The following is an 18282-nucleotide window of genomic DNA, read 5'->3' as shown; positions in this document are numbered from 1 at the left end:
CAGTTATTGCTGCTCTACTGGCATTCGTTTGAAGGAACCCTGAATCATGCTGAATCACAGCATCTTAGCTGGTCCTCTCTGAGGACACTTAATACTTTCTTTTGGCCCTTGTCATCCTGCAAGATCTTCAAGGGCACGGTCTGTCTTAACTGACCTGTGTAACCCCTGCAGAGATGAGCACAATACCTTGGGGAAGACTGGACATGGGAGGGCAGGAGGGGATAAAGCAGATTTCCAGGGAAGGGAAATACAGAAAACTCTTCAAGTACAGGTGGCAGTTTATCTTTTAAGTGGGGTAGCCTTTTCTTTCCTTTGTTTTCAAACATCACTAATGAACAGCTGTACCCAAGGGCATATCCATGCAATACTCACTTCATCCCAGACCTTCTCGGCAACAGTCAGAATGACTTATGATCAGACTGGCTGTATTAAAAATCATCATTACAGAAAGCTGGATGCCAGGTAGAAAAGAGCCATTAGCTGCTCCTCCCAGAGCCAAAGAGCAAAGGCCACGTGATGTCTCCTCTCCTCAAGTCTTCTAAAATGTGTAGAAGAACATTATGTCCAGTATCTTTATTTCACACCCACCTTTAAAAAAAAAAATTAGGAACATTCGGTCCTTGTGTAATGAATATTTTATGCAGCACTTTGGTTGGAATGGTAAACCAAAATCGAGTCAGAAAATACTAATTTCTGGTTCCTGTGACAATTTTAACTCATCTCCTAGTGTGGCATGGAGGCACCCAGGCTGGATTCCTACACAAGCCTCCTGTGTTACGCTGACTCACTGTTAGGCCTTAGGAAATCACTAGCTAAGTGTCACTAGGTTTCCACACTACAACTTACCTCAAGATATTATAAAGAGTAATCAATTAGGGAGGGGAGACTACGAAGCTGTGCAAGCTGCTTGGTAATAAAACTATGTAAGCACAAAGTACCATTGCATTATGGGTAACTCAGGCAGAAAGTGCTAGGCAGTTCAATCGTTACTAGACATTGGACATTTTCAGTGAATTTTAAAATATTTTAACTTTGTCTTGATTAACACAAGTTAAAATCGTGGATCCTTAAAGTAGTCCATCCACTCCAATAATTGCTCCCAGCTCTGCTAAGTGCTTTGCAGTGATCGATTGGAACCAGGTTTAAGCCTCTCAACACCCGAGCTCTTCACCACACTGTTGCTCTACCTCCTCACCACGTGCTGTAAGAAGCCTTAGAGCCGTGATGCTAGGATTCAATGAGGCGCAACTGGGGGCAAATGAATAGCTCAAGTCTCTCGTCACCTGCGGATGGAACTATCTTGCAAACAAGGACTGGTCACCCCAATTTAACATCTGAATAGACACAAGCGCTCACTTTCCAAAGACAGTCATTAAAAGAATGAAAAGTACACTCCCGGCTGTAACGGCCAACCCGGGCCGCAGGCAGACCTCCAGACCTCAGGCTGTGGTCATTTTAGGGCCTTTTCAGGCTTCAAGAGACTGGGAACTCTTCCAAATTTTTCTCCTCATGTTTTTAATGAAAGCCTTTCCAAAATGAGACACCAAGGTCTGTAGCTGTTTAGTTTACATCGAACAGTTTCACTTGATTTCACCGTGACAGCGTGTCTGCGCTACATTCACAGTGTCTCTTGGAGAAAACCTGAAGGCCTGCAGGGACGGTGACACCCCGGGCCCAGTGGCCCTCCGGCCGCAGGGGCCGTCACGTGCTCCCCGGATGACAAGGGGTGTTGGGGCGGCGGTGCCTCCCTCGCACCCGCTCCCCGGGGCGGGACGTTTATCCCGGAGGGGCTGTGAGGCGGGACCGGCAGCCCGGCTCCCCCTAGCCGAGAGGCCCCGGAAGCGGGGCCCGGCTCCGGCGGCGCTGAGCCCGCCCCCGGGAGGAGGCCTCCGGACCCCACGAGCACAGAAGGCCGCTCCCGGAGCCCCTGGCCACCGCCGCCAGGAGGGTCGTCGAGCCGGAACTCCGACCGCCCTCACAGGGCCGGGCCCGGCCTCGAGGCGGGAAGGCCGCGCGCAAGGCCCGACGGGAAGGGCCGCGCGCGGCGGGGAGAGCCCCGCCCCCAGCGCCGCGTCGGGCGCGGCGGCCCGCCTTGCGGGCGGCCCTGATTGGACGGCCGAGCGCCGCACGCTGATTGGCCGCGTGGGCGAGGCGGCGGCGAGCCGTGCGCAGCGGCGTGTGCGGGGCCGTGTGCAGACCCGCGTGTGGCGCAGGCAGGGTCCCTGAAAATAAACAGCCGCCGCTTCACGAGCTGCCCTCCCGGTCTGCGCTTGAGTCTCGGCGGCTGCGGGCCCCTGCGACGCGGAAGGTGAGGCCGCGAGCGGGCCGGGGACCGCGGCGCGGGGAGGGAGGGGGGGCCGCGGGCGGAGGGCCGGGCCCGGGCGGCGGCGATGGCGGCCGCGCTCCGGCCTGCTCCGTTGCTGCGTCAGGCGGGAAGCAGGCCGCCGCGGCCCGTGCCCGGCCTGCGCTCCACGGCCGGCTGCCCCCGCGCTCTGCCCGCCGCCCGGGACGCGGGGCCGCCTCGCTGGGGCCTCCGGGACCCGGCCGCGCCCGGGCCGCAGCCTCGCGGCGTACGAGGCCGCGCGTCCTTGGGACTGAGGCGGGGGCTCCGGGCCGCGGGGCGGGGGTAGCTTGGCGGGAAGGTGCGGGGAGGGGGCCGTGTGAGGAGGGCGCGGGGCGGCGGGGGGCCGGGGCCGGGCCTCGCGGGCCACGTGCCAAAGGGCTCTTCGGGCCAGGAGGGGGCCTTGGAGGAGCTGTCCGCTCAGGGCGGGGGACGCCCCGCTGGAAAGCCCGTGCGGCTCCGGGTCTCGGTCTCGGTGCTCCACAGCAGCTTCAGGATTCTTGGATTTTTCTCGTCATGGACGTGCTAAGTTACTGGTCTTAGGTTGCACTTCGGGAAAGGGCAGATAAGGTTCGTTTTCCTTGAGTCAGCATTACTTTAAGTTCTACAGGCCTCTAGAAAAAACCCCATTATCGGCAAAACACATGAATCGGCCAAACTTCCAAAATCATGGCAGCGGCAGTAACCTTTGCATCATCTCCCGGGTAGATGAATGCAATTTAAAAACGAGGCGAGAAGATGAGTTAACCAGCCTCCGTTTGGTTTTTCCAAACGTGAAAACCTATTTTAGTAAAGGTTTAATGGCCCACATTTGGGTTCGGGTGTTGATTTTATTATGGATAAGGCTTGTGCCTGTTGTCACATGTTAACCACATGGCCTCAGCCACAGGACACTTCCAGAGGAAGTGACTGCATCTGGTCCTGGGGGTCCTAGGAAAAGGAAACCTTGCTTGGTTTGCATCTGTGATTTCAGATAGTATGTTTCAGGCATTGTTCAGGAGGACCCACGAAAAGTATAAGGTAAATAAGCCAAGAGTCTGGATTAGCTTGCCTCCCCCCCCCCCCCACTTTTTTCTTTTCAGGAGGATTGATTTTCGTCCTTATTTTGTACCCCCAAAAGACAAGTTTTTAAGAAAAGATTTTTTCCCTTTTTTATTGTTTGACTCACTTTTGGAGAGAAACATAAACTAGTTAATTTCTGCCTCAGTGAATTAACCTTAATTTAAATTAACAACTTTTTATTCTTTTGCTCAACCCCTATTAGTTGAATGTAGGGTTTTGAGGGTCTTAAAGAGATGAATAAGAGGTTGTTCCTACCTCTAAGACTTTTTCCCTCTCTGCAAAGCAATTACTTTCAAATACTTAAAAATTCATGTGGTCATGGCTTAATCAAATACCTACGAAGTGCCACGTTCATAGTTTGATGCTGTTTTAGTTTGTTGAACCTGATTCTTGTTTAGGAGGAGCTCTGTGTACTGGAATATAAAAGGGATAATTTATTATATTCCCAAGGGCTGAATAAAGAACTTAAAGTTTTTTCCAAGTTGTAACTCTTGGTAACAATTACAAAACAACAACAAGGTATATATTTATGTAGTTACCTAATATGTCACAGAGAACTTGGGTTAAGTTTTTCTTAGCAACCAAAGGTCCACGGTCCTTTCCCTGTTGACAACAAACTAGGCATTTTAAATGTGCAGTTTAAGGGACATTTATGACACTTAGATTTGAACATCTGGAACAGGCAGAATCTCTTTTTTAAGGTACTATAGATGAGGATTCTTTTTACTTTTCTTGAAATCTTAATTAAAGTATGTGGCATCTACATGGAAAGCTTAAAGACAAGAGAACCACAGTTTTAACTACTTGAGGGGATTGGTCTCTTATCTAAATGCTTGACCATGAGAGAGATTCTGCTTCCCTCCTCCCGCGCCTGCAGGAATGAGTTTCTTTTTTAAAAAATCGTTGGCTTCTTTCCTTTTCCTAGCCTTCTGACAGTAAGTGGAGAGCAAAAGACTGGTGCCAAGGCCTCCTGGCCTGCTCTGTGGAGAGCACCCTTTCTGTATTGGCAGGTTTAATAGAATTCCTATGCTGGCAGTGTCATATGCTACTGCAGTCAAGGCATGGTCTTGAGAGATTCCAGCAAAGGGTGCACCATTTTCATGTTAAAAAGATGCTGGTCTAATTCAGTAAAGATTGTAGCCACCAGCATTCACATTGTGAGTGGGTGGGCTCTATTAAAGGGGACTGAAAATGCAGTATGGTGTTCACTTGGAGTGGCTTGTTAATTACAGATGAGGTCAGGTTTGCCAGTCTTTGCCACTCCTATTCTTGCCTGGAGAATCAATCCCAAGGACGGGGGAGCCTGGTGGGCTGCCGTCTATGGGGTTGCACAGAGTCCGACACAACTGAAGCAACTTAGCAGTAGCAGCAGCAGCAGCCACTCCTACATTCTGCTTTGAGGGAGGTTAAAATCTAAGATGGCTAATTCTTTCATGGGTGTGGATTTTTAAAAACGTATCAGTTCTATTTTATTTTGAGTTCTCTAATTTGGTATACTTTTCTGATAGCATTTTCATGAACTTTATCACTTAATCCTAACAAAAGCCTCTGCAGAGGACTTGGAGCTCACATTTGAAATCCTGACTCGAACGTTCTAGTTGTGTGGCTTTGGGTAAGTTACTTAGTCTCAGATCCTCAGTTTCCTTATCAGTGAAATGGGAACAAGGATACATAACTTGCAAAGTTGCAGGGGTTATAAATAATATGTATGTTAATCCTTGACTCATAGTAGATATTTGGCTACTAATTAAAACCTTTACAGATACGCAGAAATGGGTGTAAGTAACAGGATCACACAGCAAATGCAGGATAAGAAGCCAGAACTGCTCCTAGTATTGTTCTCGGTTCTGCATTCTTCTGGGCAGAATGCAGGTACTACACAGTTTCACTTGCTTCCTTTATTTTTACTTCACACTGAAGTGTTTGGGTACCACGTTGGTGCTCGGAACTGGCTTAGTGGAGCGTAATGATGGGTGAGTGCGTTCTGAGGGCAGAGGGCCCTCTGTGGGCTTGGGGACGATGAGTGGAGATACCGCAGGTAGGGAGCGGCAGGGCTGTGTGAGGAGAGCGGCCTCACCCGTGCTCCTCAGCCACGGACGCCCTGGGCTGCTGCTTATTTTAGATGTGTTTATGGACTGTTACTGGCTTCTGCTCATTGGGACTCACTGTTCGTGCTGACCAGGTGCTGTTAGGTTTAATCAAAGCAGTTTACTGGCTTTGTTGTCAGTATCAAAAATGCTGTAGATTTACCTTAGTGAAGACAGCTCTGTGTAACTGTTAGTGTTTCGGTACTAGTTCCAGGAGTGAAGCCTCACAGCCTAGATGAATGCAGAATCGGAATAGTCGGACCTCCCAGTTCAGCTCACGTGGCCCTTCTCAGGTCGCACTATGACTGCGCCTGCCACATCTTAAGTGTGACTTGTATCATAAAAATTCAGTTCGCTGTGGCTGAAGGGAAATATACTGCTTCCTGGGGAAATGGGAGCTCATTTGGAAGTGACCCTTTTGCTTCTCAAGAAGGAGGCGTTATAGGCCGGGAGACTGGAGTGTAAGCAGAGTTAGGCCTGCTCTAAGCCTGCTTTGTAGATTGGCCGTGTTGCTAGGCTCGTAGGCTAAATCCCCGAGCAGAGAAAGAACCGGGCCCTGGCAGTGAAAGCCCGGCATCCTGACCAGCAGGCTGCTGGGGAAGTCCTTAGAGTGAGTTCTGCCTGTCTGCACTTGAACCTCAGCAGGGGAAGCGTGGAGAGGAGAGGAACTGTGAGCAGCAGCCATCAGCCTTTAGAAGTTTAGTTGAGCATGTGCTGAGCACAAGGCACCTGGTAAGGATTCTGGCTACAGACCAGGACAGGAGGGGTGTCAGGTGTCCTGAGGCAACACAGCGAGTAGTTAAGTGGTTAACCCTGTGGTTCCCAAATCCTTTTCCATTGTGAGAATACATGGGGGTAGGTAGCAGCAGTAATTGTAGCAGCGAGAAGGAAAATAGGCTCTCTTACTGCCAAGGGACAGTGAAAGTACAGTATTTGCTTTTTAAATTAGTATATGTATGTTCTGCAGCATTCCATAGAATTTTACTGGGGTCTTGTTGAATTCTTGGAGTAATAAGAGTCTGGGTGGCAAGCAGAGGTCCTGGCTTGGCTACTGACTTCTTAGTGACCTGGGGTGAAAATTTCTCAGTTACATGTGGGGATTGTAAGAGACAATCTGAAACGCATACTGAATCTAGATTGTAGTCAGTCCTTAATGAGGATGTAAAATTCATTGTTAGTCTTTGTTTTTTGGCCATACTGCATTGCTTGTGAGATCTTAGTCTCTTGACCGGGAATTGAACCTGGGCCCTGGCAGTGAACGTGCTGAGTCCTAGCTGCTGGACCACCAGGGAATTTCCAGCATCATTCTTTGAAATGAATAGTGCAGCAGCTCATCTGATTGCAAAAATTTAGGTGGTGTTTTTTTTTTTTTTGTCAGTAATTACTGGATTGGGTTGGGTCTATACAAGAAACACAAGTTTATTTCATTCAGCAAATGACTATTGGTCCCCCCTCCCCCCCCTAAAAAAAACCCTCAGCAGTTCAAATCCCGAGATACACGACTGCTACTAAAAGGGCGATTGTGTGGGGTATCGTTCAAAGGTGGGTGCCTTGGTCTGTACCCTCAAGGAGTATGATAAAAAGAAAACAGTAGACCAGGCACAGTGCCCTGAGTCTTAGCAGGAAAAAGGAGAGTTCCAGGCTGGTGATGTGCTCAGGTTCTTTTATAGAGCTGGCATTTATTTGAGTTGGCCCTTGAAGGTTGGAAAACGTTGTGAACAGGTGCGAGAGGCGGGGGCAGACAGTGCAGCAAGACTCCCAGCCAAGAGCAGTGGGAATCGTGGAGCCGGAATTAATTCACAGTGCTGTCTTCCCTTACTGCCTCTAGTTTTCCTAAGGAACGGCATGAAACTCTCTAAAGACTTAATATGTTCGTGTGTGAGGTGAGTCCTAGGACAGCAGCCTGTGTCCTAGGGTAGGTAGTGTGCCTCTAAAACAGTGGCAGTCAGGTGGATTAATGGTCATTACCTAAGAGCTCTCAAGTAAAAATATGGAATAGCTCACTGAGATTGGCTTGGCCAAAGAGGAAGAAACAGTTTATGAAAAATCCACACATGGGTTAAGCACTTCTTAGGAAGCTAAATTTTTTACCTATTATCTGTAGGCTGGAAGTAACCCTAACATTTTCACTGTTAACATTCTTCCACTGATAAACGTGATGATTCGTTACAATGGGTCTCCCCTATGCTTCACCATTATGAAGTAAGCAAGAGGTCTTGCTAAAGCAGCAGTGTAAAAGGGAGATTGCCCAGAACTCTCATTTACTTTGGCTTTGAAAATGCATGTTGAATACTGGGTTGTCCTTTTTCTGAAAGATAAATATCTCATGGAAATAAAAGGTTATAAAATGCTCAGAGCCTGTCAGATTGCCTGGCCTGCCTGGTGAAAGGCAAGAACCCTTGGGACCAGGAGTCACAGTGCTCAGGTGTGCGTGCGTGCTCAGTGGCTCTGACTCTGACCCTGTGGAGAGTAGCCCACCGCCTCCTCTGTCCATGGCGCTCTGAGGCAAGAATGCTGGGCTGGCTTGCTATTTCCCACTGCAGGGCATCTTCCCAACCCAGGACGTGAACCTGTGTCCCTTGCGTCTCGTGCATCAGCAGGTGGGTTTGTTAGCACTGGGCCACCTGGGAAGTCCGTCTGTACTCAGATCGGTCCTCAGCAAACCAGAGAAGATGCAGAATGGAAGTGGGAGTGAGGGGAGGACGAAGTGCCATAAGCACTTTTCCTGTGATTGTTTTATGTGCTGCTCACTTTTTAATCTCTAGTGTTTTCTCTGGAAACCGGCCCTCTACTTGACTTAAAATGCCAGCACCCATATAGGAAAGCAGATGTAATTTTGCCAAATGCCTTTTTAATCGTCAAGGACTGGTTTCTTCTGAGCGGAAATGTACCTTGGGACAGCATGCAGTGTGGGCGCCCTGCTCAAGCGTGCTGTCCCCCCGCTGTTGGGGATGAGTGTGCAGGGCGAGTGTGCGAGTTGGCAGACAGTGTCCTCTGAAGATTTATCCCGGCTCTGATTTCAGACGCATGGGACAGGTATGAGTCTTCTGGATGTTTGACAGTGCAGACTTTTGAAACTAAACTCGAGCATAATTTTAGTCACTAGGTTTTGCTCTGTCAAGTTAAAAGCTTTGTGCACCATCTGACACTGGAATTAAGCGCAAAGCATGTTAGATACAGGGAGATGTGGGGAGGGAAAGGTCACACTGTTTTTAGCTAGTTTCTAAAGGCCAGCTTAATGGGAGTTGGCCCTGCAACGTTCCATTCTGTTCTTTTCCATTCTTTTCTAGGAATAGCCCCTGCTTATTTTTAGGTTGTTACGTAAGAAGTATAAAATGCATTTGCTTTAGTTGGAGTTTCACTTTTATTTTGAAACAATACCCAATAAAGGAGTCTACTGTGAAATTCCAAGTAACCTTGTTTTAGATGTAAAATTGCAGAAGAAAATTTGGAAATGGGAGAATCTAGAAGAGGGGGAATGGCCCCAGTGCTACCAGGACTTGACTTTGGTGTTTCTCTACTGTTTTTAACAAACTGCGCCTCTCGAGCCAGCATTTGCTGCGCCTCTCGAGCACGTCTGCCCTCGAGTGCTCGATCAGTCGGCAGGCAGGCAGGCAGGCAGGGCTGCGGTGTCATCAGGCGCCGTGTGGGGTGCTCTGGTGCTCAGGGGGTTTTTACCTCTGCTCTCAATCGATGCTGCAGATCCACGGGGTCACTCCAGGTTTATAACCAGTATGTGACTTTCAGTTGCCCACCATCAAGTTTTATCTCTAATGACGGATATTCATTTACACTCACCCTGTAAGTCCCCTTAGTAACTGGGTTAACGCATGTGCACAATCGTAACAATTATGCAAAGTGTTTTTGTTTCATTTTTAATATATTTCATAATCATAATGCCTAAGTGTGTAGTTATCTGACTGTTTTTCTAAGCAGTATATTGGTTGGTTTTGTTCCTCAAGAATAACTATCCAGAAATACGCTGAACAAGGAATAAAAGCCATAAGTGCTGTTGAGTGGCTTCATGATGTCGTTTCTCATGTTTTGAAGATCTGACTGCAGCCATGAGCAGCAACGAGTGCTTCAAGTGCGGACGGTCTGGCCACTGGGCCCGGGAGTGCCCCACTGGTGGAGGCCGCGGTCGTGGAATGAGAAGCCGTGGCAGAGGTGGTTTTACCTCGGATAGAGGTATTTTTGTCGAATAAAGAATTCTAAAGTACTTCAGTATTCATGAGTATCAAGACTGGGCTAATTAGCCACGCATGCTTTGTCTCTGTCCAAAATAGGTTTCCAGTTTGTCTCCTCGTCTCTTCCAGACATCTGTTATCGCTGTGGTGAGTCTGGTCACCTTGCCAAGGACTGTGACCTTCAGGAGGATGGTAAGTGTTTAACCCTTCCTCTCCCGCCTTGGAGAGCCGGGCCAGGGGAGCGTGCTGGCGGTAGCTCCCCCCGGGGTGCGGCGCGGAGCCTGGCGCTGCCTGTGAAGTGTTACAGTCTGGCTCTGCCCTTCCCTACTGCTGAAGCCTGCTATAACTGTGGCCGAGGCGGCCACATCGCCAAGGACTGCAAGGAGCCCAAGCGGGAGCGGGAGCAGTGCTGCTACAACTGCGGCAAGCCCGGCCACCTGGCCCGCGACTGCGACCACGCCGACGAGCAGAAGTGCTACTCCTGCGGCGAGTTCGGGCACATCCAGAAAGACTGCACCAAAGTCAAGTGCTACAGGTGAGCTCGGGGGCTGCGCGCGCCTGCGCTGGCCATCCGGGGGAGGCCCTGGGGGCGCTTCGGCCCCCACGTGGCCCTGACCGCACGAGGGGTTCCTGTGTGGGAAAGAATGTTAGGCTGTGATAACTTGGCACCTTCAGAGACTTTGTAGAAAACGACAAAGTGTATGTTTTGTATGTGTAATTCATACACAAATCTTTTGTCATGAAATCAGACGTCTCTGCTTGTGAATGTGACACAATGTTGTACATGTTAAAGCATGCAATTTCATAAGTTTGATATGTACATACTTGTGAAATCTTAGGGGTTCATTTGTGTAAAGATAAACCATATTGGCCAGTGTTTGGTGGTGATGTTGGATGATCTCCTGTGGCAAGATTTCTGATTTTACGCTGTGGACTGCTCAGTTGAGTAGCTGTGCTGTCGGGTTCCTCCTCCTTGGTCTTGATTGAGGGGTTTAATAAGACTCACCGTGTGAGGAACACAGTATATACCTCACTCAGCATTGCCTTTTGTTTTGCAGTAACTGATCCCTCAGTACACTCTGACGTTCTCTGAGCGCTCTTGTGAAAGCTGTCTTAATTTCCTCTCCTAGGTGTGGCGAAACTGGTCACGTCGCCATCAACTGCAGCAAGACGAGTGAAGTCAACTGTTACCGCTGTGGCGAGTCAGGGCACCTTGCACGGGAATGCACGATCGAGGCCACAGCTTAATCGCTTTCCTTTGTCGCCCCTCCTTTTCTGATTGATGGTTGTATTATTTTCTCTGAATCCTCTTCACTGGCCAAAGGTTGGCAGACAGAGGCTACTCCCAGGCCAGTGAGCTTTACTTGCCGTGTAAAAGGAGGAAAGGGGTGGAAAAAAAATCGACTTTCTGCATTTAACTACAAAAAAAAAAAGTTTATGTTTAGTTTGGTAGAGGTGTTAATGTATAATGCTTTGTTAAAGAACCCCCTTTCCGCGCCACTGGTGAATAGGGATTGATGAATGGGAAGAGTTGAGTCAGACCAGGAAGCCCGTTCTGGGTTTCTCGAATATGTTCCCATGTAGGAGGTAAAACCGATCCTGGAAGTGTCTGTGAGCTTCCATAAATAACTTTAATTTTAGCATAATGACTGCCTTGGATTGTCTGACCTCAGTAGCTATTAAATAACATCAAGTGACATCTGTACCAGGCCCTACATAGAACATACAGCTGAGTGGGAGTAAACAAAAAGACAAACACGCGTGTTAACGGCTGTGCGCGAGCACTCGGGATGAAAGCCTGAGCAGGAACGGCCTCACCGCAGCGTTGATGCTGGGCAAATAGATGGTGATGGCAACGGTGTAGAACACGTGTTCAAAGACTAACCCTAAAACCCAGAGTAAACATCTATGCTCAGAGTTAGCATAATTTGGAGCTATTCAGGAATTGCAGAGAAATGCATTTTCACAGAAATCAAGATGTTATTTTTGTATACTATATCACTTAGACAACTGTGTTTCATTTGCTGTAATCAGTTTTTAAAAGTCAGATGGAAAAAGCAACTGAAGTCCTAGAAAATAGAAATGTAATTTTAAACTATCCAATAAAGCTGGAGGAGGAAGGGGAGTTTGACTAAAGTTCTTTTTGTTTGTTTCAACTTTTCATTAATGTATATAGTGCAAAATGCCATATTAAAGGGGAGCCGAGGACCGGAAGCTGACAGTTTGGAGTTTTCTTTTTGTACTAACTCAGTCTCGTCTTCTGTAAGGAAATGTAGCTGTGAAAAAGCTTCAGAAGCTCTGTCAGCTCTGCAAGGACATAGTTTAAGTCTTCTCGTCCATTATAATGATGGCCTTTAGTTCCACGTTGACTGGGAACAGTTCTGACACCATGGATGGTCTTTGTTACAGTTTTTTTTTTTTTTAATGTGGACTCTCTTTAAAGTCTTCATTGAATTTGTTACTATATTGAAGTTGTTTTATGATTTTTTGGCCTCAAGGTGTGTGGGATCTTGGCTCCTGGGCTGGGGATGAACCTGCGCCCCTGGCACTGGAAGGAAGGCCTAACGTGCTGGCCCACCGGGAAGCCCCACCGTTACAGTCACAGCATTTCAGATTTTCCTGGACTCACCGGGCTCTGAAACGTTGGCTTCCTTGTGTTTTCTCTTAGGGTCTGATCTAGAGTTGACATGGACCTTAGAAGTCATTTAACGAACTCACTATACATGAGTTCCTAGAAGCTTAAGTTGCTTGAAGAATGTGCAGCTGCCTGGAACCTCAAGTACCCTTCCTCTCTACGGGCTCTGAACGCCCCTGCCCTGCCCCGTAGCTGGCGCCCCGAGCTTCCCAGGGTGGTTCGTTGGCCCCTTCATCCTGCCGGGCGGCTTCCTCACCTCGCGTGTGCTGTGTGTGCGGCACGCTGCGTGTGATCCAGTCAGTGTGTGGTGGTGGTCACGCAGCGCTGTGGTCACCAGAGCAGCGAGAAGGTGAAACCCCAGCGCCAGTGCATTTCCTTATGAGTGTGCAAGCTTACAGTTTTGTTTTGCTTGTGTGGTTGGGTTGCATTCTTTTTGGCTGAGTCGCACGACATGGGATCTTACTTCCATGTGTCTCTGGCCTGGAAGCTTGCGGTCTTTAACCTGGGACAGCCAGCGAAGTCCCTTTGATATTTTTATGAAGCCAGTGTTGTATCTCAGATATTAAGTATGTTTGAGATCATGATAATTTTAGTTTTCTGGCACAGGTACGAAACAGTGATGTTGCATTTCATCAGTTTTACTGCTGATAGAGAACTTGACTTCTTGCATTGAAATGACAAGCGTTTCCCTTGAAAAGTCAGTAATCTATCTTCCTGTTCTTTATGTACAGTGGGAAAGATGAAGACGTCGCTCCCTGGTTCAACAAAACCAGGTTGTACTAAGTGGTACAGTGCCCTTGAGGGTTTTGAAGATTCTGGTAAATAAGAGTGTCATCCACTTAGGAAGAGTTGATTTTTTTTTTTAGATAGAAATAGTCAAATTTCTGTTGCGGTTGTAGGGAAAACAGTGCCTTGAAAGATTTTGTCTGGGATGTTGGTAGCTGTTGTGTTTGAGTTATTTTGACTATTTTATATGTTAAATTATTCATGGAACAGGCTGTCCTTGACTTGAAAGCAGTTCCACGGTCAGTAGGTGAGGCTTCTAATGAGACATTGTTGTCTACTCTTAAGTGGCAGAGGCAAAGTCTTAAATTCGGGCTGTCAGAGAAGTCAGTAGCGTGTACCTGTACCGTCTGTTCCCTGTTCTGGAATCTGTTTCCCTTAATTATGTATCAGTACTGGTCGTGTCCATCCTTGTTAAACTTAACTCTGTCATTTTTTTAAACCTGGTAGAAATTCTAGTTGTCCAAAAGATTTTGAGCATGTTGTTTATTGCTAAGTCACTTCAGTTGTGTCCAACTCTGTGTGACCCCATAGACGGCCGCCCACCAGGCTCCCCCATCCCTGGGATCCTGGAGTGGGTTGCCGTTTCCTTCTCCAATGCATGAAAGCGAAGAGTGAAAGCAAAGTCTCTCAGTCGTGTTCAACTTAGCGACCCCACGGACTGTAGCCTACCAGGCTCCTCCATCCATGGGATTTTCTAGGCAAGAGTACTGGAGTGGGGTGCCGTTGCCTTCTCTGACGTTTATTGGACTCATGTAACTGCTGCAACCGTTTAAAACATTTTTAACAACAGTTTAATAGAGTAGGTGTTAACACCTCTATTAGAATTAAAGAGGCTAGCACTGGGCATGACTTCTCAGGGTGGGTACCGAGCAGTATTTTGTAAGATGCTCGGTGACTCCCAGGATAAGAAGGCAAGGTCATGGCCCCAGTGGTGTGGTTATAATTTGAGAACAACTCAGTCAAGAGCTTGTGCTCTGACTTACAAAGGTTCATGTACATTTAATTATCCTTGTTACTTGCCTTAGAATTGAAAGAAATTACATTGAATGTAACAGCTTCCCATCTGTTCATTTCCACCTCCGCTACTAACCTTGGGAATGAACTTGACTGCTTGTAATCTCGGTAAAGGTTTTGGTCACAAGCTGTGGTGTCAGACCTGTCCCCTGAGCAGGCTGGTAACATATGTGAGGGTCACAGTGGTGTCTTCAACATCACAAATGTCGTGTTTTCACATTTGGGTTTCTGCTCTTGTGCTTGTGAAAACATACCTCCCTAGACAGGCCTGAGGTGACCGAGGCAGCTGCAGTGAGCGAAGTGCATGCCCTTCAGCTGGTCGGGCTGCTGCTGTGTTCACTGCCGTGTCTTCCATGGAAGGTACTTGGCAGTATCAACCACGAACCCTGGCCTGGAACCTGACCACTCTGGTCACCGGAGAACACTGTTGGGCAGAGAATTTGGTGGCAGAGGTAATAACTTCAGCGGCTTCTCAGTAGGCCTTCCCCAGTTCACCGAGCTTGGCTTCCTTAAGGAGCAGGGCTCCCTGCGCTTCTCTCCACGCTGCCTCGCGGCCCTTGCTCCCCAGCCGAGCTCTCCACCGCCTTCAGCTTCGCAGCTGCAGTCAGCTTGCCCTCTCACGCCCTGTCAGACAGTTGCTGGAGCAAGATGAACCCAGGTCTCCTGTATTGCGGGCAGATTCTTTACCATCTGAGGCACCAGAGAAGCGCTGTCAGTCTGGAGATGGGAACTACGTCTGTACTTCCTGGTCAGGCCACAGAGGTGTGTGCATTAGGCCCAGATTTTTCAGCACTCCCATGTCTGAGGCAGCCTTGTTTGATGACTGGAGCTTCAGGGAGCCTTCCAACCAAGGATTGATGAGAGCCGGATGAGTGTGTCAAGGTCTAGAGAAGATTTCCAGCTGATTGATGAGAGGGATGGGCATTTCTTTCGGGGGTGCTGTGCTGGGCCTCCGTTGCTGCGTGGGCTTTTTCTGGTTGTGTGGAGCGGAGGCCTACTCCATAGCTGTGGGGTGCGGGCTGCTCATTGCAGGGGCTTCTGTTACCAGCTCTAGGGTGCGTGAGCTTCAGTAGCTTTGGCTCCCGGGCTTTAGAGCACAGGCTCAGTGGTTGGGGTGCACGGGCTTAGTTGCTCCGAGGCGTGAGGGATCTTCCCAGATCAGGAATCACACTCGATTGGGAGATGGACTCTACAACTGAGCCACCGGGGAGCCTGGGGTGGACCTTTGTTTCAGTGCTTGCAGGTGGTATTTTCAGTTTGGGGAAGTGAAACTCTGCAAATGATGTGGTCTGTTTAAACGCAGATGAGGTGACACTTGTCCAAGCTGAGGCCATTTGCTTATTATTCACTAATATTCTGGGTGAAATATTTGGCAACAGGAAGCTGGATACAGCAGAGGTCAGAGGTGGCAGTCACCGACCGTGAGAGTTTCGTGTGTGACTTCTAACACCTGGCTAAGTCAGTTCTCGCCTCCCCCAGCCATCTCAGTACCTGGATCTCCAAAACTCTCCTGGTTTTAGCAGCAGAGCCTTGCTCGTGTTTGAAGCTGTGTAGCAGCGTGTAGGCTGGGGACCACACGGAAATCTCTGCTCGGGGTCAGTTGTTGGCTCATACTTGAAACTCAGCCAGTAGTTCTGAGCTCATCTGTAAAGTGAAGAAAAGCTGTCTTGCAGAATCACTGCGATAGTGATTGGGTGACAAGAGATATCATTGGTAAAGGGTCGAATAATCAGTTGTACCTGTTTGTTTTCAAACTTCCTGCAGTGCCACCACACTACATGCTGCTGAGAGGAGCACCTCTCAATGTCTGGCAACCCTGAAATGGGGTGGGATGAGCCAGTTATCAAACGCTTGAGTGTTGGGCCACTAACTGCAGACTCCCGGAGGCAGCGGGTCGTGGGGTGGAGCTGGTCAGCCGGCAGATGGAGGAGGTGCTGTAGGAGGCCGGATAGGCCCTGCCCCTCGGGACAGCAGCAGCAGCTGGGCTCTGCCCCATTGGAACCGCCCACTGCGTCACACTTCATTTAACGCGTTCTTGTCTAACCCTGAGCCGCATTTTGAAAATCAGCTTTTCTTGGGCATTTAGACCTTGATTCAAAATTAGTTCCCATCCTAAACTTTGATTATAAATGCAGTTTCGCTTTGGAAATTTGAAGCAGAAACACTACAAGTATAATGGATTAAAGTCTTATTAGTAACTGATATTTTTCTTAAAATTTTGGGGTGCTCCAATCATACTCCTTCCCAAGGATTCTACCATAACTCATTTTTACTCTTTTCTTGGCTGTTAATTCTATTAGACCCAACAGAATACCATTCCCTCATGAGCATGGGAGTTTCTGGTATTCTGCTGGTTAACTCTAGGCTGGAACAAAGCAGCCCAAAGTTGACTGAAACCTGCAACACAGCTGTGAGATGCAGTCCTCTCAGGAGAGCTGTGTTATTTTAGTCTCATACTGTCATCTTTATTTTCCACTGAGAACACAAGGCTCCAAGGTCCATTCAGATTACAAGGAGGCTCTGCTAACTTCCAGGGCTTGGGCTTGGGGGACCAGGACACGTACGTGAAGGGAGGGCATACTTCCGCCTCAGATGGACCTTGTCACCATCTCATCCTAACATCACCAAAAGTGTCATCCCATCAAAGTTACACGTCTGGTCGGCTACAGAGGCCCCCGTCTCTGTCTTAAATTAGGTATGGGTGAGAGGTGGGTACAATTCAGCCTGGGGCGAGCTTTGTGATTTGCTCCCCAAGATGAGTGGGAGGCATAAGGCCCCAGGGAAAAGACACAGCACACTGCCCTTCAGGACAGGAGACTGGAAGGAAAAGGCCTCACTGGTTTCAACCGGTTACAGAACCCAGTGGGGCAAGCGGTGTTAGGTTTTAGGGCCTGAGCTGCCTCCCCAGGAGCCATCGGTTCCTTTCCATGAAGGGTAGCACCTGTTCATGGCTGCACACTTTGATCAGCCTGTTTCCTGCCCCTAGAATCTTCCGGGATTAAAAGCCCTCTTTTGTACCCTCTGTCACTTGCCATCCAAGCTGGCAGTGGTTCTGCTGGTGTGAAATGTTCAACCTTGGGGATCTCCTGTGTGTGTCATGGGAATTAACTCCATCTGACAAGAGGTTTCTCTCTACATCTCTCCTGGATAACCCATCTGTATTCCTGGCTTCTGCTGAGATGGTTGAAAGTGGCCATCAGCCTGGAAGAGAGCCCCAAAGCTCACAGTGCTAAAGCAGCGAAGTTTTCGGGCAAGGCACATCCACACTTTGCAAGGCACCACCCAAGTGGCACACATTCCTTCCACTCCATTCCCATAGGCCAGGGTTTCCTGGCAAGCCCACACCTAGCTGTCAGGAAGGTGGACGACGGACTGTGGCAGGACAGCCTGAACTTGCCCCCGGTGTTCCAAGCACTCGTCCGTCCTGTCTGAACCACAAACGTTGGCTGCGTCCCCGATGGCCTGTGCTTCCCGGCTGCAGCCGGAGCACCCAGCAAAGATTAGGCCCCGTGTCGCAGGAAGTTGCTTCCGCAAAGTACCATGCTGGCCGAGGGGGAGGTGCTGGAACTAGCCGAAGTGCCCACCCGGACCCTGAGGTGGCCACCGGGGCTCTGCGGGAGGAGCCCCCAGGTCCATCCCTAGCGATGGCCTCTTTGCCTCCCTGGTCCTGGACTAAGGCCCTTCTGATCCCCGCGACGTGCCCAGTACCCACCGACTGAGCTCCGGCAGTAGCGGCCCTTTTCGCCCCCGGGCCTTACGTTTATTTTAAAAGGGTGACCTCAAGCCTTGGTCCAGCTTGGACAGACCCCGCGATTCCAGGAGAAAATCTCAGAAGCACAGACCCGAAATAAACGCCTGAGGGGAGGGGGAGCTGGCGAGGCAACCTCCCGCCACTGGCGAGCATGCGGGCCGCGGGAGGGCCCCCCGTCCACTCAGAGGGCTGAGGACGAGGAACTTCCAGCGGCGTGTCTCCGCTCCACGCCGTGACGGAGCAGCAGGGACGCGGACCTCCAGGGGCAGCCACGGCCCAAGCAGCCTCACACAAGACGGCGGGACGCCAGTTATCACGGGAAATCTCGCCGTTGTTATCGCGAGAGCAATACCAGCACCACCACCGCCCCACCACCCCGGTCCTAGTTGGAGACGCTTCCGTTCCGTAGCGCAAGCGCA

General features: G+C 49.4%; 1 protein-coding gene and 1 long non-coding RNA gene across 5 annotated transcripts; one reads left to right on the top strand and one right to left on the bottom strand.

The window, feature by feature from the left end:
* Nucleotides 1–2149: 2149 nt before the first annotated feature.
* On the top strand, nt 2150–11802 carry CNBP (CCHC-type zinc finger nucleic acid binding protein). 4 transcript variants are annotated; one of them, XM_070777015.1, is made up of 5 exons: nt 2150–2308; nt 9541–9657; nt 9777–9869; nt 10014–10212; nt 10808–11802. In XM_070777015.1, exons 2-5 carry the CDS (start codon nt 9555–9557, stop codon nt 10923–10925), a joined length of 513 nt encoding a protein of 170 aa, XP_070633116.1. In that variant the 5' UTR covers nt 2150–2308; nt 9541–9554; the 3' UTR covers nt 10926–11802. The 4 variants fall into 4 exon arrangements, with proteins under 4 accessions (XP_070633116.1, XP_070633117.1, XP_070633115.1 ...); XM_070777016.1 differs by having other exon boundaries at nt 9541–9678; nt 9807–9869; XM_070777014.1 differs by having other exon boundaries at nt 9541–9678.
* Nucleotides 10964–18270, bottom strand: LOC139178667 (uncharacterized). The gene is made up of 2 exons (XR_011563099.1): nt 15852–18270; nt 10964–15756 (listed from the first exon to the last, which is right to left on the bottom strand). It is a non-coding gene; the product is annotated as an uncharacterized lncRNA (long non-coding RNA).
* Between the last annotated feature and the right edge of the window lie 12 nt (nt 18271–18282).

The sequence above is a fragment of the Bos indicus genome, chromosome 22 (assembly GCF_029378745.1).
Source record: "Bos indicus isolate NIAB-ARS_2022 breed Sahiwal x Tharparkar chromosome 22, NIAB-ARS_B.indTharparkar_mat_pri_1.0, whole genome shotgun sequence".
NCBI classification, from domain to species: domain Eukaryota; kingdom Metazoa; phylum Chordata; class Mammalia; order Artiodactyla; family Bovidae; genus Bos; species Bos indicus.
This window is presented reverse-complemented; position numbering and strand designations above follow the sequence as displayed.